Source organism: Microtus oregoni, unplaced genomic scaffold (genome assembly GCF_018167655.1).
Source record: "Microtus oregoni isolate MIOR12 unplaced genomic scaffold, Mior012 000031F_ref0000149, whole genome shotgun sequence".
Classification (NCBI taxonomy): Eukaryota; Metazoa; Chordata; class Mammalia; order Rodentia; family Cricetidae; genus Microtus; species Microtus oregoni.
The window spans coordinates 21,083,059-21,107,075 of record NW_024543090.1 but is presented as its reverse complement, the minus strand read 5'-3'; the positions used below and the strand labels follow the sequence as shown (position 1 = coordinate 21,107,075).

General features: G+C 50.2%; 1 protein-coding gene across 1 annotated transcript; it reads left to right on the top strand.

The window, feature by feature from the left end:
• Window positions 1-235: 235 nt before the first annotated feature.
• On the top strand, window positions 236-21,350 carry Rpap1 (RNA polymerase II associated protein 1). Its single transcript, XM_041679267.1, has 25 exons — window positions 236-505; window positions 2,732-2,982; window positions 3,646-3,794; window positions 4,041-4,130; window positions 6,539-6,659; window positions 7,912-8,133; window positions 9,755-9,934; window positions 11,188-11,303; window positions 11,489-11,587; window positions 12,520-12,621; window positions 12,996-13,163; window positions 13,393-13,575; window positions 13,693-13,827; window positions 14,119-14,289; window positions 14,920-15,077; window positions 15,544-15,702; window positions 15,826-16,027; window positions 16,527-16,636; window positions 16,858-17,053; window positions 17,238-17,390; window positions 17,602-17,744; window positions 18,470-19,226; window positions 20,390-20,566; window positions 20,698-20,757; window positions 20,857-21,350. The coding sequence occupies exons 2-25, from the start codon at window positions 2,805-2,807 to the stop codon at window positions 21,004-21,006; spliced, it is 4,179 nt and encodes a 1,392-aa protein (XP_041535201.1). The 5' UTR covers window positions 236-505; window positions 2,732-2,804; the 3' UTR covers window positions 21,007-21,350.
• Window positions 21,351-24,017: the final 2,667 nt, after the last annotated feature.

The following is a 24,017-nucleotide window of genomic DNA, read 5'->3' as shown; positions in this document are numbered from 1 at the left end:
CTCTCTGGGAGCGTTGCTTTCTTTGGTTCCTTCTCCCGGTTCCCTTCTCGCTCGTCCTAAGCACACAGGGAGGTCAGCGACTGTGCCACCTTTGTGTGCTGACTGCGAGCACCCGCGCAGGAATAGAGGATGCAGTTGAGTGCGGTGGTGAGAACACAGGGACGACTGTGCCAGCCTTTGCCTCCGCCAACGGAGCTGCGGGTGTGTGGGAAGGCCAGGGACTGCAGTACACCAAACGCGCGTGTTCCGAGCGCCTGTATAGAGTTAGGTGTCGCAGGCTTCCCTGCTTGGGGCTCATGTTCAACGCGGGACAGGGAGGCTCAGAACGCTCGCGATCAAGTCAGACGCCGCAGGCCTGGCTGCTGGGCGGAAGCTGAACTCTAGCGGCGGCGGAAGTGCGGCTCCGCTCGGGCAAGATGGCGGCGCCCAGGCTTTCCTCGTTCGACTAGGTGGCTGGCTGCAGAGACTCGCTGCAAGTGGTTCAAGCGGAGAACGCAGGAGCAAGGTGTCCGATTACTTTGTCATTACTTGTTTGGGAGTCTTTGCACAGCAGTGGCTGAGACCCCTGTGTCACATAGACCGGGGGCACAGCTCTTCTCCGTGGCTGACGGGTGTGATCCAAAAGATGCTTAACTCGAGCCTTCGGCTCAGTCACCGGACAGGTTGTGTCCGCAAAGCGAAGGCTGCGGTGTAAGGGGCAGTTCGAAAACCCAGTGCGTCCATTGTTAGTTTTCCTTCGTTTTTGAGTTAATTTGTAGGAACTATCCTTGTGGTTCAGGGTGTAGCTTGTGACACAAATTGATTTTAGACAAATCTCCCCCGGAGTTTGTGGGGGGAGTATATTTGCTTCTTTATGTAGCACGGAGCTAGCTGTTTTCATTCACTGAGGTTTATTTATATAACAGGTACTGTGGTAGGCACGTTTTGTGCAATAATTTTTTAATGTTGTTGTTTTGAAAGGTTTCATTTATCCCAGGCAGACCTGTAATTTCTGATCGTCCTGCCTCCACTTCCCAAATGCTAGGATTACTGGTGTCCCAGCCCTGTGCATTCTACAGTTAAAACTGAATTAATAATAGCTTAAACAATTTGCCGAATTTTACTCTTAATAAGTAACGGAGCTGATATTTGATTTCTGACTTACTGATCTCTAGTGCTACTGCTAAACTACCCACATCAGCCCTGTGAGTGTGCATATGTGTGTGTGTGTGTTTACTGGGCAGAGAAACCAAGGCGTTATGCATGCTAGGCAAGCATTGTGCCATTGCCTACACCTGACTCTAAAGAAAACGCTCAAAAAAGCCTTTTTAGGGGTAATGTTATTTTTGACTTTTTTGGAACAAGGCTTTGTTATATTATCACACAAACTATCTTGAGACTCTCAATCCTGCCTTAACCTCCTGAGTGCTAGGGTTATAAGTATAGCCAATCACAGCCGACTTTTAGTACTCTTCCTTAAGTTATACGCTCATGATTATTTTGACATTTCTGTTCCCTTCAGTTCTTGTGTTAGGGATATTTTCTATACTGGCCTAGTAACTATAGTTAATAGTTATTACATATGATCCTGCATAGGACTGGATGTGCGGCACTGTTGTGATTCTGACCTACCTGGCTAGTGTCTCCTTGCTTCTTATTGTTCTTAGCCTTTAGAAGATGGCTGGTGTACTGGGCTCTCCCATGTGCCATATTTTGACATTTTTTATTACGTTATTATTCACTGTATTTTGTGAAGGTAGGCACACGTGCCAGTGTGCTTGTGGAGGTCAGAGGACAGCTTGCAGGAGTTGGTTCTCTATCTTGACCATGTGTGGGGATTGAATTTAGGCTGCCAGGCTTGGCAGCAAGTGTCTTTCTTTATTGATTTGAGTCATTGAATCCTTGTTGATATATTTGTTTATTTATTTATTTATTTTTGGACAAGATCTCTCTATGTAGACCAAACTAGCCTCAAATTCACAGAGATCCACCAGCCTTTGCCTCCCTAAAGGCATGTCACACCATACCTGGTGAATTTATCTTTTTAAAGTTTATAATTCAGTGGCTTTTTAATGCATATTTAAGGTTGCTGCCAACATCTAGTTTGAGAACATTTTGAGAATTTGCCATGCACAGATTGTAAACAACCTAAATTGGCTATATATCCTTTTTGGTTGTTGTTTTGTTTTGTTTTAGACAGGGTCTCACTATGTAGCCTTGGCTGTCCTGGAACTCACTAGGTAGAACAGGCTGGCCTCAAACTCACAGAGATCCACCTGCCTCTGCTTCCCAAGTGCTAGAATTAAAGTTATTTTTAATTCTTATTTGTTTTTGATATAGAATTTCATGTATCTCAGGCTGACTTTTGAATTTGCTGTATAGCCAAGGATAACCTCGAACTCTGTACCCTCTTGCCTTCACTCCCTAGTGCTGGGTTACAGATGTACACCACCATACTTGCCTCTAAATAATTTTACTAGATTGATGGCTAGAGAGTGCTGATGGATAAAGAAATGCAGCCAGGTGGTGGTGGCGCACGCCTTTAATCCCAGCACTCGGGAGGCAGAGGCAGGCAGATCTCTGTGAGTTCGAGACCAGCCTGGTCTTCAAGAGCTAGTTCCAGGACAGGCTCCAAAACCACAGAGAAACCCTGCCTCGAAAAACCAAAATAAATAAATAAATAAATAAATAAATAAATAAGAAAAACATAATCAGTACTCGGTTGTAAAGGCTGTTGTTCGATTGCTCCTAGGGGTTAATGAGAACATTTCCACAGCAAGAAGGACTGGAAGGAGTCATACAAAGGTCACAGCTTTAGTGTCAAGATGCTGTCCAGACCAAAGCCTGGAGAGTCTGAAGTGGACCTACTGCACTTCCAGAGTCAGTTCCTCGAGGCTGGTGCGGCTCCGGCGGTACAGCTGGTGAAAGGAAGTAGGAGACATGGTGATGCTCACCTGGACCAGCTCCCACCGCAGGACCGTCGGGATGTGGTGATGCTGGACAGTGAGTGCCTGCAGGATGGGCGTGAGGAGGGAGGGGTCAGCCTAAGGGAGCCTGCTTTTCTCCTGAGGAGAGAGGGGTCAGCCTAAGAGAGCCCACTTTCTTCCTGAGAAGAGAGGTGTCAGCCTAAGGGAGCCCGCTTTTCTCTTTAGGAGAGAGGGGTCAGCCTAAGGGAGCCCACTTTCTTCCTGAGAAGAGAGGTGTCAGCCTAAGGGAGCCCGCTTTTCTCTTGAGGAGAGAGGGGTCAGCCTAAGAGAGCCCCTTTTTCTCCTGAGGTGGCTGAATACTGCTCTAGCTGTAACCTCTGTTGCTGAAAGTTTGTTTTATTTTTATTTTTTAGCATTCTGTTTTGTTTGTGAGAAAGGGTCTCGCTCTGTGACTCAGGCTTGTTGGAACTCATTATTTAGCACAAACTGACTGTGAACTTGTGGCAGTCTTCAGCCTAATTCTAGGATACCAGGTGTGCGCCACCACGGGTGGTTCTGCACCTCTGCAGCTCCGCTATATAGGTGAAGAGGTTGAGGTTCAGAGAGGTTAATGTCCTCTCTGATAACACAGCTTGATCCAGGGCCCAGAGCATCTGTCTTGTTCTATGCTGCTGCCCCCAGCTCTGATATCTTCTTAGGAAAGTGTGGCTATACTCAACATCTGGGTTCTTTCTTTCAGATCTCCCAGATGTGCCCCCAGCTCTGGTGCCCGCTCCTGCAAAGAGAGCTAGACCCAGTCCTGGCCACGCCCTGTCTCATGATGAAGACCCTGAGGAGAGGCTGAGTAGGCACGATCACCACATCACCGCGGTTCTGTCTAAAATTATTGTACGTGTTAGCCCAGCCGGGGGGGGGGGGGGGAGATCCCATTTGGAGCAGAAAGGATAAAAGCAGAGGGTGCTGCAGAAAGGTAGACTTTCCCACTCTGCAGTCAGGTTAGGGCTATGTTAGACCACCTAGGACAGATCCAACATAGGTTCAGGAACCCTTGGAATGAGGGTCCTGAGGCCGGTGGACTAGGGTTCAGCCTGGAGAAACCTGTGCATCTTCATTGTTTGTGTTCCGTTGCCACAGGAACGGGATACAAGTTCAGTCACTGTGACTCTGCCTGTGTCCAGTGGTGTCCCTTTCCCCGCTGTGTTCCATCGCTCGAAGGAGAGACAGGTAAGCAGGGTTACCTTAGGTGGGGTCTCGTTAGGGTTTCTATTGCTGTAGCAAAACACCATGATCAAAAGCAACTGGGGGATAAAAGGGTTTATTTCAATTACATTTCCATGTCATAGTTCATCACTGATGAAGTCAGCATAGGAATTAAACAGGGCAGGAACCTGGAGGCAGGAGCTGATGCAGAAACCATGGAGGAGTGCTGCTTATTGGCTTACTCCTTATGGCTTCCGCAACCTGCTTTCTTTTCTTTTTTTTTTTTTTTTTAAGATTTATTTATTATATATACAATATTCTTTCTGCATGTATCCCTGTGGGCCAGAAGAGGGCACCAGATCTCATTACAGATGGTTATGAGCCACCTTGAGGTTCCTGGGAATTGAACTCAGGACCTCTGGAAGAGCAACCAGTACTCTTATCCTCTGAGCTGTCTCACCAGTGCCCAACCTGCTTTCTTATAGATCCCAAGTCCACCAGCCCAGGGGTGACACCATCCACAATGGGCTAGACCCTCCCCCATTTTTCGCTAATTAGGAAATGCCTTATAGGCAGATGTTATGGAGCTGTTCTCTCAGTTGAGGTTCCCTCCTTCCAGATAACTCTAGCGGGATCCGTTGGCATAATGCTGTCTAGCACAGGTGGTGCTCAGGGAGTTTCAGGGTAAATCTTCTCTAGGTACTTTAGGAAAGTTCTTTTCTTTGAGACAGGGTTTTTCTGTATAGCCCTAGCTGTCCTGGAACTCACTCTGTAGACCAGGCTGGCTTCAAACTCACAGAGATCTGCTTGCCTCTACCTGCTGAGTGCCAGGATTAAAGGTGTTAACCACCACCAACCGACAAGGAAAGTCCTTTTTTTTTTTTTTTTTATTTTAAAACTAAGCCAGAGGCAGAGGGAGGCAGTTTGAGGCCAGCCTGGTCTACATAGTGAGTTCCAGGACAGCCAAGGCTACACAGAGAAGCCCTGTATCGGAAAACCATTAAAAAAACCTTTTTTTTATTTATATGTATTTTATGTAGTTATACGTATATAACTATTTATATGTATGGGTGGATGTGTGCACACAAGTGCTGATGCCCGCAGATGTGAGTTCTAGGCACTCCTGAGCTGCCTGCTAGGGTGCTGGGAATGGAAGAATAGCGAGTGCTCTCAACTGCTGAGCCATCTCTTCAGTCCTCTTCTTCAAAATTTCACTTTTATCTGGTGCCCATGGAGATCAGAAGAGGGTTTTGAAACCTACGGAACTGAAGTTAATGGATGGTGATGAGCCATTTCTGGGTGCTGGGAGTTGAAATCAAGTCCTCTGTAAGAGCAGCAAGTGCTCCTAATCACTGAGACCCACACAGTTTTGTTTGAGACAGTCTCCTAAGAGGCTGGCCTCAGACTCACAGATTTTTTTTCCTCAGCCTTCCCAAGTGTTTGAAGGCTGCCTGCTAGGCAGGCAATAAGCCCTGAGCTGTATCCACTGTCCAAGTCCTATTTTCTTTTTTTTCCTTTGGTGTGTGTATGTATATGAGTGTATGATGTGTGTGTATGCGTTGGTATGTGTGAATTCTGGAGGTCAGAAGACCACCTCAGGTGTCATTCCCTGCCTTTGACCTTCTTTAAAAGAGCTAATCTTGGTTGTTCGCTGCTTTGCACGTCAGGCTAGATGGCCTTTGTTTTTTTTGTTCTTTCTCTCTATGTAGTCTTGGCTGACCTGGAGTCCAGCGTATAGACCAGACTGACCTTGAACTCACAGAACTCACAGGGATCCGACTGCCTCTGTCCCTAGTGTTGTGATTAAAGGTGTGACCACCACACCCAGCCTTAAATGGCCTCTGAATTTCTAGGGATTCTTCTGTCTCTATCTCCCATCTTGCTTTAGAAATGTTGGGATTACAGATATGTGCTAATTGTGCCCAGTTTTGCATGGGTTATGGAGATACAAACTCAGGTCTTCATGCTTACAGAGCAAGTACTTTTACATGGATGTAGGTGTGTGTGCGCGTGTGTTGTATGTTTATGTGTGTGCTCACAAGTGTGTTCATGCCTGGGTATGGAGATCAGAAGAAAACCTGTAGGAGTCAGTTCTCCTTCCAACATGTGGGTCCCCTGGATCAAACTCATGTTGTCAGGCTTCAGGTCCCCTTACCAATTTAGCCATCTTGCTGTTCCTCTATTCTTCTGAGGTAAGGTCTCATTTCTCAGTCTGGCTTCAGACTTGCTGTGTAGCAGAGAATGTCTTGAACTCTTCTTCTTTCTGCCTGCACCTCCAGAGTGCTGGGTTTCAGATGTGTACCTTCACATCCCAGAAGTTCTGCTTGCTCTGAGAAAGTTTCTTTCCTCTTCATTGCAGAGCCTTGGTTAAGGAGCTAAGGAAGAGCAGGTAATAAGTTTCAGCAGCTTGAGTTGTTCTCTTTGCCCTGCAGGGGAAATCAGGAGCATCGGGTAAGAGGAGCATCTTTGCCCAAGAGATTGCAGCAAGGAGGGCGACTGAAAACCGGGTCTCAGCAGCTGGGGAAGTTGTCCCCAAGCTAGACCCACCAGAGGGTGAGTGCTGGGCTAACATGCTGGAGATTAGTCCTTTTTGTTTCTTATAAATGTGCTTTCTTTTTTAGGTTGTGGTGGAGTGGGGCAGATACAGATGTAATGTATTCCAGTCTGGCCTGAACTCACCGTCTATGATACTAAAATTTGATCCTCCTGCTTCCCTGTGCCACCAAGCCCAGTTTATATGGTTATAGGGATCAAACCCAGGGCCTCATGTATCCTAGCAAGGATGTGCATGCTAGCAACAGAGCTACTTCAGCTCTCAAATGTAGTTTATTTAGTCTTTCTGTCCTTTTATCTTTGTTTCCTTGCAGAGGTCCAGGTTCAGTTCCGAGCACCTATATGGTGACTCACAACCATCCACAACTCCAGTTCCAGACCAGGCTGGCCTCAAACTCACAGAGATCCGCCTGCCTCTGCCTCCCAAATGCTGGGATTAAAGGCATGCACCACCACCGCCTGGTGTTTTGTTTTTTTTGTTGTTGTTTTGTTTTGTTTTGTTTAGGCCCGGCTATCCTGGAACTTGTAGACCAGGCTGGCCTCTAATTCACAAAGATCTGCCTGCTTCTGGCTCTCAAGTGCTGGGATTAAAAGCGTGTACCACCAGTACTTGACAAGAATTATTTTTTAAATAAAGAAAGAATAAGTAACAGCTATGTAGTGTCTGATGGCCAACACCTTTAGTCCCAGCACTCAGAAGGCAGAGGCAGGTGGATCTCTGAAATTGAGGCTATCCTGGTCTACAGCTCCTTCAAGCATACTTTGAATTGACTTCAGATAGAAACTACTAAGGGAGGGTTAGTTATTAATTCGGCCTCTAGTCCTTGAGAGCTACATTATCTACAGAATTAAACAAGAGGCACTGGGACTGAAAAGATGGCTCAGTGCTGAAGAGGAAGTGCTGAGGTGAGGTTAGCAGTGTCTGGTAGAGACTGTAAAGAGTACCGACCAGGTTTTCATTAGTGATGTGGAAGGGCAGGAGGTAAACTCCTGGTGGTGGATGGCTATTCAGGATCTGATGATTCAGAGGGAAGTCTTCCCATATAAGTCTTAAGGGAAGAGTGACTGAGAAGCTGCCACCTCGCCTCCCCAGAATGTCTGGAATGCTGTGTGGTTTCCATTTGGTGTCCAGCAAAGTCCCAGGTTCATCACTGGTCTCTGGGACTGGTTGACTTATTGAAGAGACAGAGGGTATAGGTAGAGCTAGGAGGACAGAGTAATAACGCTGATTACTTTATAACACTTCTTTCAGGTGCTGTGCCCTCTGAGACACCGTCCTCCAGGGACAAAGGCAGCCAGTTTCCAGGGGGCAGCCATGACTTCCACAGATCGAACCTGGTCACAGGGAAGGGGCTGAGGAGCCAGGCAGCTGAGCAGGAAGTCCAGACCATCCACGAAGAGAATGTTGCAAGACTGCAAGCCATGGCTCCCGAGGAGATCCTGAAGGAGCAGCAGCAGTTACTGGCTCAGCTTGGTAATGATGCTAGGTCTCCCTGTGGGACCAAGCTAGCAGCAGCTGTTACTTGTTGGGGAAGGCCTACTCTGAGTGCCGGGCACTTTGTCTGTCGCGTGTGTGTTTGTTTATTTTCGTAGCTGGGATTGAACCCTGGTCCTTACATATTCTAGGCAAATATCTTATCATGAACTGTACCTGTAGCCCCTAAAGGAGCTGAGGGAAGCAGTGAGCCACTATAGCATGTGCTAGTATAGGACAGATGTGTTTTGAGTATTTATTTATTTAGTGGCATTGGAGATTGATGTGCTATAGCTGAATACTTTCATGCATTTTTTTTCTGTTTTATTCTTAAACTATTCCTCTACTCCTGGGAGAGATAGGTATTAACTTAATTTTACTAATAAAAAAACAAAAATAAAAAAATAGGCCGACAGCAGTGGTGCACGCCTTTAATCTCAGCATTCATGAGGCAGAGGTAATTGTGAGTTTGAGGCCAGCCTGGTCTACAGAGCAACTTCCAGTCTATGCAGAGAAACTCTGTCTCAAAACCAAAAACAACCCAGTCTCTGCTGCTCAGGGTGGCACAGGCCTTTAATCCCAGCACTCTTGAGGGCCGGAGTTTATGCTCAGCTACAAGACCAGTTTGAGGCCTACTGTCTCTGTGAGGCCGTTCCTCAAAAATCCTCAAAAATAGAAAACTTGGAGCTTGTGTGATAGCTCAGTGGGTAAAGGTGCTTGCTGAGCAAGCCTGATGACCAGGGTTTGATTCCTGGAACCCATGTGAGGTGGAGGAGAGAACTGATCCCACTGAATTGTCCTCTGACCTCCCCATTGCACCATGGCACATATAACCTCCCATGTCCCCAGTAACAATTTAAAAAAATCCATAAAGGGGGAAAAAAAAGAGGTCCAGAAATTTAAGAACTTCTCCACAAGCCACATTGATGGTGAGAACTTCAGAAGGAATTAATTGTGGGGCAGCAGGGGGTGTTACAGGGAACCCAGAGCCTTGCACCTGCCAGACAAAGCACTCTACACATCTGGTCCTGCGGATTCAGTCTAAGAGTTAATGCTTCTGACCGGTCTAGCCACCCCGGCCCCATCTGCATCTCTGCACGAGCTGTTGTAGTTCATGCTATGCCTCATTACAGCCGTATTTATCCTCTGGCGTACCTACAGCGTTTCCTGTTATATACAGGCGAGTGTGGTCTGCCACGCCTTTCTCGGAGTCCGTCTTGTTCTTCATGGTATAGTAAGCATTTATGGAGCGTGTATTCAGTTTTTAGTGAATCTATGTACAAACTGACTGAAAGAACTTGTTCATCTAAGTGTTTTCCTTTAGGCTCTAGTCAACATTCACTAAGCCACAGCTGCTTCAGATTTCTGGCCTAGTGGCCAGAGTGGTTCAGAGGACTGTGGAGAGCAGGGCCATGAGGGTAGTCAGGCCCCAGGGGCTACAGGTGTGGACTGGCAGTGTCGTTAAACAGCCACAGGAGAGTGCAAGGGTCCTGGGCCAAGCCTGGGAAGCAGTTTGTCTTGTCCTTGGCACCCAGAGGTGGAAGCTCTCAGCCCATGTCAGGTGTTGGGAAGGCTAGGGAGTGCCCACCCTGCTTCTTATTCTCTCCACCTTTACTCCCAGACCCCAGCTTGGTTGCCTTCTTGAGATCTTATAGCCATGCCTTGGAGCAAGCAGGAACCAAGGACCCCAAGGAGCAGAACCCAGGAAGACCCACAGTTCCAGTCGCTAAAGAAGAGCCCATCATGTCAGCGTCTAGCAGTAAGCCCACGGAGGAGGACAAGCTGGAGCCCAGAGCCCCAGGTGGGGAGGAGAGACACCATCTTTTGGTGGATAAGAGTAGTGAGGAAAGCCAGGCGGTGATGGTGCCTACCTTTAATCCTAGCACTTAGGAGGCAGAGGCAGGGGGACCTCTGTGAGTTTGAGGCCAGCCTGATTTCTACATAACAAGTTCCAGGACACCAGGGCTACAGAAGAGGGGAGTGGGCTGGTGAAATGGCTCAGAGGATAAAGGCACTTGCCTCCAAGCCAGACAGCCCAAGTTAGATCCCTGGAACCTACATGGTGGGTGAGAAAAACCGCTCCCGAGGAGTGTTTTGTTACTTACACACACACACACACACACACACACACGGGAAAAAAAGTAGAAAAAACTGTCCTTCCTCCATGGCCTGGCTGATGGGGAGGAGAGGTGGAGATGGAAGGTTAATCTTCATTAGTGCTGTAATTGGCTCAGATAGCCCTCATTTGCTGGTGCACACACTTCTGCTTCTCTTCCTCTTACCACTACTCCCTCCCACCTGAAGAGGCAGCGAGGTGCCACTGACGCTCCCTCCCTCCCGAGACAGGCATCTTCCTGCTCTTGCTGCAGGTGCACAGCTCCTGCTTCCTCCCTCTTCTGTGCTGCAGGGGGATGGCAGGGCCAGGGTAAGGGGAGAAGAATCTGATGCAGGACTAGAGACACGCCAGACCAGAAGCAGAGACCAGTGGGAGCACTTATTTCCCAGAAACAAGATTATTCCATTAGGGATTACAAGAGAGGAAATTTCATTATGACCCGGAACCTCCTGCTCCTGGAGGGCTGCTGGGCCAGCCAGGCAGGTTGAGTGGGGGCGGGGTGGAGGTGGGGAAGCTGGAGGATGTGGTAGAGGTGTTTCGAAATCCTGCACCATTGGGACAGCATAGTTGCCCCCTCTTCTTTGTCCCTGTTCCCTTGCTCCTTCAGTGGTCTGGTAGCAGAGAGGACTGTGGTACTTTCCTTGATATATGGTCTTCCTTTTCTGTTCCTTCTCTTCTTTCTTTTCTCCTCTTTCTCTCTTGAACAAGTCTTTGGAGTCAAAAAGGGGCTAGAGCCAGGCCAGCCATGTCTGCTAGAGTTGAAACATTCATCCAGTTCCCAGGGGCTCCAGCCCCCAAACCATACCATTGAGCCATAGCTGAGGGTTGGAGTTGCTAGACAATGCAGAGGGCCTGTGGCAGCTGCCCTCTGCCAGTGGGGAATTTTACGGAGAGGTGAATTGAGTCCCTTGAGGAACGCTATGCTTCTGCCTCCCTAGCACTGAAACTACCCATGACCCCCAACAAAGAATGGCTCCATATGGACACAGTTGAGCTGGAGAAGCTCCACTGGACACAGGACCTGCCCCCGCTCCGACGGCAGCAGACACAGGAGGTGAGAGGGACCAGGTGGATGGGGACGCTGCTCTTCTGTGCTCTCAGCTTCTCCCATCTCCTGCCTGGCCCTGAGGAAATGACCCTCATTTCCAGTCAGAGGTAGTGCCCAGGCCCAGTCCAAAAAGGCTTGAGTGTGATGGAGAAGTCGCTGCTGTGTGAGCCCAGCTCTTTTCTTTCTCTTAGAGAATGCAGGCCCGATTCAGCCTTCAAGGAGAGCTCCTGGCACCTGATGTGGACCTGCCCACACACCTGGGCCTGCACCACCATGGAGAAGAGGCAGAGGTAAGGCGTGGGCATGGGACCCAGAGAGGACTGGGAAGCTCTTGGCAGGTGTGTTAACATCTGTGCAGAAAAGGATATCTGGTCAGTTGCCTTTAATCTGTGTGCCATGTTCCAGCTCATGGCCTTGCTGTCACTCAGTTCAGAGTCAAAATGCTGTTCCTCCTACTGGCATCTCGTTCTGTTCTGGAACTCAGAGCCAGGCCTTGCGTGCTTTCCCTTAGACAGTTCCATCCCTCATGGGGCTGCCATCCTGATTTTCCTTACCTTTCCCAAGTCTCCTTTGCTCATAGAATACGGTCCCAGCTCCTAGCTTGGCAGCACAGCCTATTATGGACCCCCTAGCTCTGCCCTCTACTGCTGTACCACTCTGCTGATGGCCACGTGGTCGCCCTATTTTCACAGCCTCACAGGGCTCACTCCCAGCAACGGATGCACCCTTAGTCCATGCTAGGCCATTGAAGCTCTACCCCCTCACCGAGACCAGATTCCTTTTCCACACCTGTCTTCTGCTTAGAAATTAAACATCAGCTACTGGGCTAGAGAGATGACTCAGTGGTTAAGAGCGCTGGCTGCTCCTTCAGAGATCCTGAGTTCAATTCCCAACACCCATGTGGTGGCTCACAGCCATCTGTAACTGTAGTGTAGTCTCTTGGGATAAGCTGACCTCTTCCGGTGGACAGATAAATGTACATGTAGACAGAATATCCATATACATAAAATCTTTAAAAAGAAAAACCAGCAGCTACTGCATCCCTGGATGCTTTATGCCACCGTTGCTGTGTATGTCCTGTATTCTTTATCAACTTGAGGCTCCCAGGAGAGCCAGAACTGGATGTCACTGACTTATGCTGCCTTTTCCTCGACATCTTCTTGGGTGTTTGGGGGACTCTGCCCTGTTCTTGATTCCTTTTGACTTTTTGTCCCTGCACCAGAGAGCAGGGTACTCTCTCCAGGAGCTGTTCCATCTGACCCGCAGCCAGGTGTCCCAGCAGAGAGCCCTAGCACTGCACGTGTTGTCCCAGATCATCGGCAGGGTAAGTGGACTGTGGGCCTGGTCCTCCCTAGCTCCACTGCACCCCTCACCCCTTGGCCTTAGACTCTTAGACTCTTTTTCTTTTTTTTTTTTTTTTTTTTTTTTTTTGCTTTTTTCGAGACAGGGTTTCTCTGTGGTTTTGGAGCCTGTCCTGGAACTAGCTCTTGTAGACCAGGCTGGTCTCGAACTTACAGAGATCCGCCTGCCTCTGCCTCCCGAGTGCTGGGATTAAAGGCGTGCGCCACCACCGCCCCGCTTAGACTCTTTTTCTTTGCACTGTAGGTCAGACTAGGAATGGGGCAAATGCAGGGTGATGGGCCAGCAGGGCCCACACAAGTTCTGCATCTTCAACAGTTTTTTCCCCCTGATCCCAAGGCCCAGGCTGGTGAGTTTGGAGACTGCCTAGTGGGCAGTATCTTGCGCCTCCTCTTGGATGCTGGTTTCCTCTTCCTGCTTCGCTTCTCTCTGGATGACAGGGTAGACGGTGTCATCGCAGCAGCCGTCCGGGCTCTTCGCTCCCTACTAGTAGCTCCTGGAGATGAGGTATGTCAGGGGTAGGAATGGGGTTCTGCTCCTCACTCTGGGTATGCCCTTTGCCAAGGCTTTGCAGGCAGAATGGAGAACAGAGAGCAGCTGGCAGCCTCTTCTCAAAGCCACAGTCCTGGGAGCCTTGCCTCTGCTGTTGGTGTGTCGGGAGAAGGAATTTTGCTCTACCTCAGAACCATTTTCATGCCTTTCCGTCTCTTCCCAACTCTGCCCCATCCTCCGGCAGGAGCTCCTTGACAGCACCTTCTCTTGGTATCATGGAGCTTCGGTGTTCCCTCTGATGCCCAGCCAGGAGGACAAAGATGATGAAGGTGAGGATGAAGAACCCACAACCAAAAAGGCGAAGAAGAAGACCCCTGAAGAAGAAAGCCGCCCTCCCCCTGACCTGGCCAGACATGATGTCATCAAGGTAGATGGCAATCTACCTTCCAGGTCTTGACCTAGTGGGCAGGTTTATTGGGCAGGAGAGGTCTAGACCTGGGTCTTCACCTCATGTGGCAATGGGTTTCTTTCTTTTGAGTCCTAGGGGCTCCTGGCTACCAACCTGCTGCCTCGGCTGCGCTATGTGCTGGAGGTGACCTGCCCAGGGCCCTCTGTGGTCCTTGACATCCTGGCTGTCCTTATCCGCTTGGCCCGGCATTCCCTGGAGTCAGCCACGAGGGTGAGAAGGGGAGCAGGGCGATGAATGGATAAACAACCCCTGGGCTCTTCCTTCTTTATTTTGTGGGTTTTGTTATTGTTATTTTTGTTGTTGCTGTTAATTTGAGATAGGGTCTCATTATAGCACAGGCTGGCCAAGGGCTCATGATATAGCTCAGGCAGCCTGGAACTTGTGGAAGTCCTTCCTCAGCGTCCCGAGTACTGAGATTATAGGCATAGCTATGGTATGTACCCAACTGGAGGGGCTTCATCTTGATCCTGTCTGCTTCCCTTTTCCTCCTGTCTCCTACAGGTCCTAGAGTGTCCTCGGCTAATAGAGACCATAGTTCAAGAATTCCTGCCTACCAGTTGGTCCCCCATGGGGGTGGGGCCTACTTCCAGTCTATACAAAGTGCCCTGTGCTGCTGCCATGAAACTGCTTAGAGTCCTGGCCTCAGCTGGGAAGAATATTGCTGCCCGACTGGTAAGCAGGACTCAAGGCAAAAGTTGGAGGGCATAAGACAGGACTGATTCGGGCTAGATTAAACATGATCCATTAATTCTGAACAGCTACCTCACCTCACCTTCCTCTTCCTCTCTGGTCCAGTTGCTCAGAAACTCAACAGAGACCAGCAGGCAGGAGCCTGGGCACCTGGGTCTGTTGGACCTAGTCTGGTCTCATAACGTGGGGAAGGTTCTCTGATGCAAAACTGATCCAGAGTTGCTAGCTGCAGATAGGCACTTGTCACCTGTAGCCTAGAAAAGGTACTTAGCAAACACTGTCCAAAAAGGAGAAAGGAGTGCTGGCCAGTAGGCGGTTCAGCAGGTAAAGGCACTTGCTGGCAAGCCTGATGATCTGAGGCCGGTCTCCAGAGCCCACAGGGAAGGAGGAGGGAGATGACTTCCATGTGCATGCTGTGACATGCGAGCACTTGCAGCCCCAAATCAGTGCTTACAAAAGATGAAGAAAGGCCGAGATTCTTTCACCCCTGCCCAGAGCCATAGGCCCTGTGGCTGACAGAGACTTAGAGTGGGACCAGCCTGAGCCTTTTTCCAAGAGAGAACCAGATACCAGTTAGAAAATGCTGATACCACACCTTGTGCTCATCTCCAGTTCAGCAGCTGTGACTTCAGGAGCCGTCTGAGCCGGTTCATAGCCGAAGCTCCACAAGAGCTGGCCTTGCCCGCCGAGGAGGCAGAGATGCTGAGCACTGAGGCCTTCCGTCTGTGGGCTGTAGTCGCTTCCTATGGCCAGGGTGGCCACCTTTACAGGTGAGGAAGGCAGGAGTAGGTCTCTTGTAGAGCCCTCCGTTGTGTGTTTTGAGTCTTACTGTTACTTCCTTCAGCTTTGTTCAGGGTCCAGAGGAGGGGAGGCCAAGAGTGGTGAGCGGATGTCTGCTAGATGACACTTGGGAGTCAGGACCTGCTAGGGAAGGGAGGGATGTCTCGTGGATGATGCTTGGGAGTCAGGACCTGCTAGGGAAGAGAAGGTTAGCTGCAGTCTTTGACAAAAGCATTAGTACATTGGTGAAGTCAGGTGTCAGATCTGTGCTGGGGGGGGCAACCTGGAAGGGTTGCAACCGTCCCAAGTTTCAGGACCTAGCAATGCACAGTGTCTCCACCCTGGGGCTTTCTCCTTCCCGATGCTCTTTCACCAGATGGAAGCTCCTGGCAGGCCTGTGCTTTGAGCCCTCATCTTGGTCTCTTCATACAATGAAGGCCAGTTGTTCTTCCCCAGGGAGCTGTACCCAGTGCTCATGCGGACCTTGCAGACCCTGCCTACGGAGCTCAGCACCCATCCCCCAAAGCCACTCTCCATGCAGCGAATGGCCTCTCTGCTCACGCTTCTTACCCAGCTGACCCTGGCAGCTAGCAGCACACATCCTGAACCCAGCAGGTAGGCCAGGTGCTAGCCTGTTGGCAGGCATGCCCAGCAGCAACCCAGGACAGGTGGGAATGCTCCTCCACAGGGAGCAAGGCGGCCAGACCCACACCTTTGCCCCTTTTGATACTCCGGCAGTGACTCTGCTGAGGCCTGCGTGTCGGCCATCCCTTCTTCCGTCACCTGGACGCAGGTATCTGGACTTCAGCCACTGATCGAGCCATGTCTAAAGCAGACCCTAAAGTTCCTGCCCAGACCTGATGTATGGAATGCCCTGGGCCCAGTGCCCAGTGCCTGCCTGCTCTTCCTGGGTGCCTACTACCAGGCCTGGAGCCAGCAGGTGAGTGTAGCCTGCCTGTCTTTCTCTGCATCCTACCCTCTTCCTCCTGTTCTGACCCCACTTCCCCACTCCTTCTCTATTGGCACCTCTCCCCGTCTCTGTGGCTTGGGGTCGGTATGTATAGATGTGGTACTGGGAGTGGAAGAGTGGAACCCGGAGCCTCACACGTGTAGCTGCTTCTCTACTGAGCCCACCTCTCCTTTTCTCTTCTACCTGTGTCTTCCTGCTGCTGTTTCCCAGGAACTTTGTTGATGGGACCTGAGACTCCTGAGCAGCAGCTCAGCTTGTCTTTTCTTCTAATGTACCCCTAGATGTTGTGCACTGGAGGAAGCTCAGGGCTGTCTGTCCTTCAGAAAGGTCAGGCTGTGGAGGCTTCCAAACAGATTTTTTTTTCCTTTGAGGTTCTTAGCATAGCGGGGGTGGGGGGGAGTCTGGGTCTATAGGATGAGGAAAACAGGTGTTTTGGCCTATCAGCTTAGTGCCCCTCTTGGTCCTCCAGTCAGATTTGTGCCCAGAGGATTGGCTTCAGGACATGGAGCGCCTATTGGATGAGCTCTTGCTGCCATTGCTGAGCGAGCCTTCTCTGGGCCGTCTGTGGGATTCCTTGAGGTATGCTCTGGTGGGTGGCTGGGGGAATGTGGGGAGGAGGCACTTCCTCTCCTGAGGGGTCCTGGGTCTGTCTTCTCCATCCATCCTAGGAAGTGGCCCTTAGGGGCCCTGGCAGGGAGAACCCTTGGGACTCTGAGGAACATGAGCACTGATCTGCACAGCCAGGTCCTGCTTTTGTTCTCCAGACCAGAGTCAGCTCAGCGTCTCCGTTCTCCTCGCAGGCACTGCTCCCCACTCTGCAATCCACTGTCCTGTGCTCCTGCTCCTGAAGCCCTCCCCAGCCTTGTGTCCCTGGGCTGTGCAGGAGGCTGTCCCCCTCTCAGTATAGCTGGCTCAACCTCACCCTTCCCATTCCTCACTGCCCTCCTCTCTCTCCTCAACATTCTGGTCCGGATCCACAAGGGGCTTTGTGGACAGGTAAGCCTTGGGTGCCTGTTTAGAGGTTAGGCATGGGGCAGAGGTAGCTGGGGTGGGAAAAGGGAGAGATGGCCAGAAGAAGGGTGGCCTTGTTTTTCTGAGTGGCTAGGAGGGGACAGCCATCTGGGGAGCCCTGGAACACATGAGAGTCAGTTTCCAGGTCTGAACAAAGGTGTTTCCTCAGCTGGCTGCTGTGCTGACTGCCCCAGGACTCCAGAACTACTTTCTCCAGTGTGTGGCTCCTGTCCCTGCCCCACAGCTCACACCCTTCTCTGCCTGGGCCCTGCGCCATGAGTACCACCTGCAGTACCTGGTGCTCTCGCTAGCCCAAAAAGCGGTGGGTTCCTGTCTGCAGGTCAGCCCCCATCCCGCTGTCCTCCCTACATCTCCATTGCCTGTGCTGTTTCTGCTGAAGCATGCAGCTCCTACTCCAGTCCACGCTCCCTGGCTGCTGTCCTTCATCTCCCTGTCCCTTTCCTCACTCAGCTCTGCTTTGTTCTCTCCCTGCTGCCCTCCCTGCACTGACTAACACCGTCTTTCTTCCTTAGGCAACACTGCAGCCACAGCCAGCCACCAGTACTGCCCTCCACCATACCATGGCCTTGGCCCTGCTGAGCCGGCTGCTGCCTGGAAGTGAATACCTTGCCCAAGAGCTGTTGCTGAGCTGTGTGTTCCGGCTGGAGTTCCTGCCGTGAGTCCAGGGGTTTCAGGCATTTGGTGTTTGGCACTTGTGGATGCTGCTGAATTTTATTAACAAAACAGCATCTTGGAGCCAGGAAACCTAGGTTTTAGTCTCTTTCCTTCACGTATTATACTTAGTTATTCCCTTAGTGAAGTCAAGATGAGGCTACTCATCTTTAACCTACCCAAGAATGATAAAACTTTACAGTATGACAGTGGCTAAAAAATTGTACATAAGCCAGGGATGTAGTTAGCAGTTGCCTGTGGCATGTGTGAGGCTCTGATCTGAGTGAAGGCCTGGCATGGTGATGCGCACCTCTCGTCCCAGCACTTGGGAGGTAGTAGCAAGGAAATCAGGAGTTCAAGGCCAGCCTTAGCTACCTGTCAAATTCTAGGTCAGCCTGGGCTACATGAGAAAGAGACTGTCTCAAAAGCGAATGAATGAATGAATGAATGGGAACTGGGCCAAACACACCAGAATGAGGCTGTCCCATAAATAAACAAGTAGGAGCTGGGTGGGACACATTGTAATCTCCACACAGCTAGGGATCAAGCACAGAAGTTTAAGTAAATTTGTCCCTGCCCCATCTCCTAAGTGCTATGCAACACTGGTGTGAGAGGCAGTTGGGGCAGAAAGGCACAGGACTGAACTCGGAAGCCCTCAGGAGCTGGCGGCATAGCCGTCTGGATGCTGTGGTCCCAGCCCTCAGGTTTGGCTTTTGTGTCCTGTTACAGGGAGAATGCGTCAGGGGGTCCAGAGGCAGCTGACTTCTCTGATGGACTATCTTTAAGGAACAGTGGGGACCCTCAGTGTAAACGAGGGGCTCTCCTAGTTCAAGCTTGCCAGGATCTCCCCAGCATCCGCAGCTGCTACCTGGCCCATTGTTCACCAGCCAGAGCCAGCCTGCTGACCTCCCAAGCCTTATACCGCGGGGAGTTACCACGAGTTTCAAGCCTGCTACTGCCTGTACCTAAGGAGCCCCTGCTGCCCACTGACTGGCCCTTCCAGCCATTGATCCATCTCTACCATCGGGCTTCAGATGCTCCCTCTGGGCTCCCTGCTGCTGACACCGTAGGCATCGCCATGCGAGTCCTACAGTGGGTGCTGGTTCTGGAGAGCTGGCGCCCTGAGACCCTCTGGGCTGTGCCTCCTGGTGCCCGCCTGGCACGGCTCATGTGTGTGTTCCTGGTGGACAGCGAGCTATTCCGAGAGACTCCTGTACAGCGTCTGGTGGTAGCTCTTTTAGCATGGCTCTGTCGGCCCCAAGTCCTGCCAAACCTCAACCTGGACTGCCCACTCCCTGGCCTGACGTCGTTTCCTGACCTCTATGCCAGCTTCTTAGACCACTTTGAGGCTGTCTCTTTTGGGGACCACTTGTTTGGGGCCTTGGTCCTCCTTCCGCTGCAGCGTCGGTTCAGTGTCACCTTGCGCCTCGCCCTCTTTGGGGAGCACGTGGGGGTCTTGCGAGCCCTGGGCCTGCCACTGACTCAGGTATGTGTCCTCGGCCTTACAAGGGCCGCCGTCCTGAGCCTGCGGGGCTCTGGCGTGTCGGGGTTCCTCGTTTTACCTCTTGGGAGCTTTGAAGGTGTCAGGATGGTAGAGAATAGGAGGGTTTTTACCATGGTATCTGGCAGAGAGTAGGCATTGGTATTAGCAAGGTTCCCTTCTACTTGTAAACTCTCGGAGCCTAGGTGAAAGGTATGCTAAGACCAGAAACGAAACCATAGATCTCAATCACCCAAACTTAAGGTGAGTCAGAGTTCAGAGAATTTTTACAACAATCAGAGTGGACTTTCTGTAAGGAAGAAGTTTTATTGGGGAGAGAGTTTTGGCCTGGTGGGGAAGTTTGGGGAGAGTTTGACTCTTTTGGGAAATTTCTGTGAAGCATTTGCTGGAAATAAAGCTAAGAGGCAAAGTCCTAACGGGTGGTGAAGCCCATGCTGGGCATGGTGGTGCATGTCTTAACCCAGCATGTGGGAGGCAGAGGCAGGAGGATCTCTGTGAGTTCCAGGATAGCAGAGCTGCTACACAGATAACCCTGTCTCCAAAAACCAAATAAATAAATAAATAATGAAATAGTTTTAGAGCCAGATATGGTGGCACACACCTTTAATCCCAGTACTCAGGAGGAAGAGGCAGGCAGATCTCTGAGTTTGAGGCCAGCCTGATCTACAGAGTGACTTCCAAGACAAACAGCCACACAGAGAACAGAGACTGTCTCAAAAAAAAGTTTTTGAGACAGTGCCTTCCTTTGTATCCCAGGCTGGCCCCAGTCCTCTGGATGTATTCAGGAATGATAAGCTTGTGCTTCCACTCCCAGCTCAGTAACAACTGTTTATATTTTTTCTAGTCTCTTTTGAATACTTGTATATTTTTATAAAATAGGAACTACTGCATAGAGAACTTTTTCATTTAGCCCTATATCATAAGCATTTGTCATCATTAAATAGGCTTAAGAAATCAATACTGTGTGTGCTGGAAATGTATCCCAGGGCTGTACTATCCCAAGAGGGTGCTCGGGCTCTGAGCCCTGCCCAGCACTAGTCTTTGCCCTGAGGACCTGCTGCTCTGGCTCCTGTGGCCGGGAGTCACCCACCACTGTCCGCTGCGCACGTCTCCACCCTTGCCCTCAGAGCTCATTCCCTCCCTCACAGCTCCCTGTGCCCTTGGAGTGCTTCACAGAGCCCGCTGAGGACAGCCTGCCTCTCCTTCGGCTCTATTTCCGGGCCCTGGTTACTGGCGTGCTCCGTCCACACTGGTGCCCTGTCCTCTACACTGTAGCTGTGGCTCATGTCAATAGTTTCATCTTCTCCCAAGACCCAAAGAGCTCAGTAAGTCCCATCGTCATATTCAGAGTGGGAGGGGAGCTGGTGGTCCAGTTGGGAAGGGGATGAGAGTTAACCAGGCCAGTGGTGGGTATCAGTCCTCGGCTAGATATCACATCTCCCTCTTGTGCTCCTAGGATGAGGTGAAGGCTTCCCGGAGGAATATGCTGCAGAAAACGTGGCTGCTGGCAGATGAGGTAGGACTGTGGGTATTGGGAAGATGAAAGATACAGGGGCTTAAGGAACCAAACCTCAACAGACTCACCACCCACTTCATGGTTTTGCCCTCTCTACAGGGTCTGCGGCAGCATCTCCTCCACTATAAGCTTCCCAACTCCAGCCTCCCAGAGGGCTTTGAGCTGTATTCCCAGTTGCCTCATCTGAGACAGCAGTACCTTCAGACATTGCCCACAGAGGTGCTTCAGAATGGAGGATTAAAGACATAGGACACTTGGCACCAGCTTGAGATGGATATATTCTCCTGGGGCTTGACACTGGAAGTCTGCTCTTACAGAAGAACACCATTTCATGAGGGAAAGTGGGGGACAAAGGAACACACGGCTTGCCTTCCTGCGAGCACATTGTTTGAGCCTTTTTTAGAAACGGAAGGAATGCTTATTCCACCCGATACTGGAACTCAGGATCTGGGGCTTTGAGGGCTGTGCTAGGAGCGGAGGGTGACTTAGCTGTTTACCCCACTGAGGGCACAGAACAGGCTGAGTCCCCTCTCCTCACCTCCAGGGTGTGTCATTGCTGTGCTACCCACTGAAATAAATTCTTTTCTACTCTAGCTGATCCGGACTGTTTTGTAATGTTCAGAGTTGGTCTCGGGTGGATTATCTCAAGGAGAGAGGTGGGAGGTAAAAACAGTCTCCATCTGGAGAAGGAAAGATGTGTCCTGCAAGTCTGTGAGAGTGACAGTGCCTTTGGGAATGGGTGTGGTCCTGGAGAATTCTGCAGGCCCCTGGAAGGACAGGGGTCAGCCAAGCCAATGTCAGCCTGATGTAGTACTTTCTGTATGTTACTCCAGTAGGCCAGTTTATGTGCATGCCTCTGTGTGTATGAATGGCGTGTGTGCAGGTGGCCACAGAGGCCGGAAGATAATGTCGGATCCCCTGGAGCTGGGGCTATAGGTGGTTGTAAGCTGTCTGCCGTAGGTACTGGAAACCAAACTCAGGTGCACTTAACCACTGAGCCATCCTTCAGCCCCTTAGTAGGACCATGACTGGGAGGATAGAACAAAACATAAATTGTCTAATTTCATTTTGTTTACTTATTTTCTTTTTTTTTTCTTTTCTTTTTTTTTTTTTCTTTTTTTTTTTTTTTTTGGTTTTTCGAGACAGGGTTTCTCTGTGGCTTTGGAGCCTGTCCTGGAACTAGCTCTGTAGACCAGGCTGGTCTCGAACTCACAGATATCCGCCTGCCTCTGCCTCCCGAGTGCTGGGATTAAAGGCGTCCGCCACCACCGCCCGGCTTTACTTATTTTCTTAAACAAGTGTGCATCACTGCTCTCAGCCTTTCAACTTTAAATTACATTTTATTCGTTGTGTGTGTGTGTGTGTGTGTGTGTGTTTTAGGGGGTGAGGGTCAGAGAAGCACTAAGAAGAGTGAGTCCTCCTCCACCAAGTGGGTCCCAGGGAGTCAGGACATCAGCTTGGCAGCAAGCACCCTTTCACTGCCCTGCTTTATTTTATATTCTTCATTGGTCCCCACCTCACGGGCCCTGTGTCTTATTTTATATGGGGTCTCATATAGCTCAGGTTGACTCTGAACTCCATATGCAATTTAGGTTGGCTTTATCTCCAAAGGACTGGGATTATGGGTGTGGCTCATCACACGGCTGGCTGGTCTTTTTGTTGTTGTTTTCAAGATTTTGTTTTTGTTCTGTTTGTTTGGCTGGTTGGTTGATTTTTTTTTTTTTAGACAGGGTTTCTCTGTGTAGCCTTGGCTGTCCTGGATCTCACTCTGTAGACCAGGCTGGCCTCATGCTTACATCCGCCCGCCTCTGTTAAATGGCACCACTGCACAGCTCAGAATTTACCAAGTCGCTAGCTAACTACTAGATGTAACTTCAGTTTTCAGGTGTTAAAACAGGCTTCGGCCATTTTTTTTTTAATCCAGTATTTATTGGGATGGTTCTCCCTCATCTTGATCCAGGTACTCTTACGTAGTGTGCCTCCTCCCAAAGGAATGTCCCCCGTAACCCTTGCTTTCCTCCTTGTAGGCCCAAAGAGGACAGGGGAACAGGCAACACACAAGACTACTGTTTGTGCAGGGCTAATGACTGTGGTAGGATTTTAGCATCCTGGGTAGTTCACATCCATGGATTAGAAAGAAATTAGCACTGGGTACTAGGTAATCCCTATCTCTTTTCCTTTGTAGATGGATGAAGGAGATCCTTTTCAAGAGATTTATTCTTGTAGGGAGGTTAGTTTTTGATTTTTTTTTTTTAGTGTGTGTGTGTGTGTGTGGTGTGTGTGTGTGTGTGTGTGAGAGAGAGAGAGAGAGAGAGAGAGAGAGAGAGAGAGAGAGAGAGAGTTTTGTTTTGAGAGAAAGTATTACACTAGCTCAGGATGGCCTGGAACTCATAGCTGTCCTCCCTGCTCAGCCTTCTGTGTGCTGGAATTACAGGCATGAGCCACCACACCTGGCTTAACATTAGCATTTTGAACAAAAGATAAGACTCGGCCTCCATTGAAATTCATCGACAGCCAGAGTCCCAAGTGATAATGGTTGGAGGAAGTAAAGAACTTCCTTTGGGTGACCTGCCCAGACTTAGATTATCACCGCTGGGCCTCACAGATACAAGGCACAAAACGACCTGAAGGCTTAATTCCAGTGGCCCTCTCAGTGTGGAAACTCCTGGGTACTTGTGACTCAAGTGTCCTAGCGTGTGAATGACAGGTGTGGACCGTGGCTGTGTTGCTGTGTTGCCTAGGGTCCTAGCACTTGGATCCCCTGACGTCTCTAAATCGTGTTTGGCTTTCTTAGAGGAAGTCTCCTGTAGCCCAGGCTGGCATTCAGTTTGTTAGCAAAGGATCACCTTGAACACTGGACTCTCTCCACCTGACTGGCAGGTGTTAGAGTAGCAGGGTGAGCTACCCAGCTGGAGTTCCCAGACACCTTGTCCAGTCATGGCAGTAACAAGTTATGCACAGGACAGTGGAACTGTGGGTAACCAGCCCAGAAAGTCATGTTCTGTCCTGTGGTCAGAAGCAATAATGCCTCACTGGGGACAGTTTAGAGAGGACTTCCTGCAAGGCACTGTGGCATATGCCACTGGTCCCAGCACTCAGGAGGCAGGTGGGTCTCTGAAGGCCAGCCTGGTTCTGCATACTTCCCACGTGTGAGCATTCACACACATTAACACTGCTACTAATAAAACCATTCGCTCTGTTCCTATCCTGAAACCACAGAAGCCACTGCCAAGTGCTAGGATGTGGCTGGCTGCCATCCA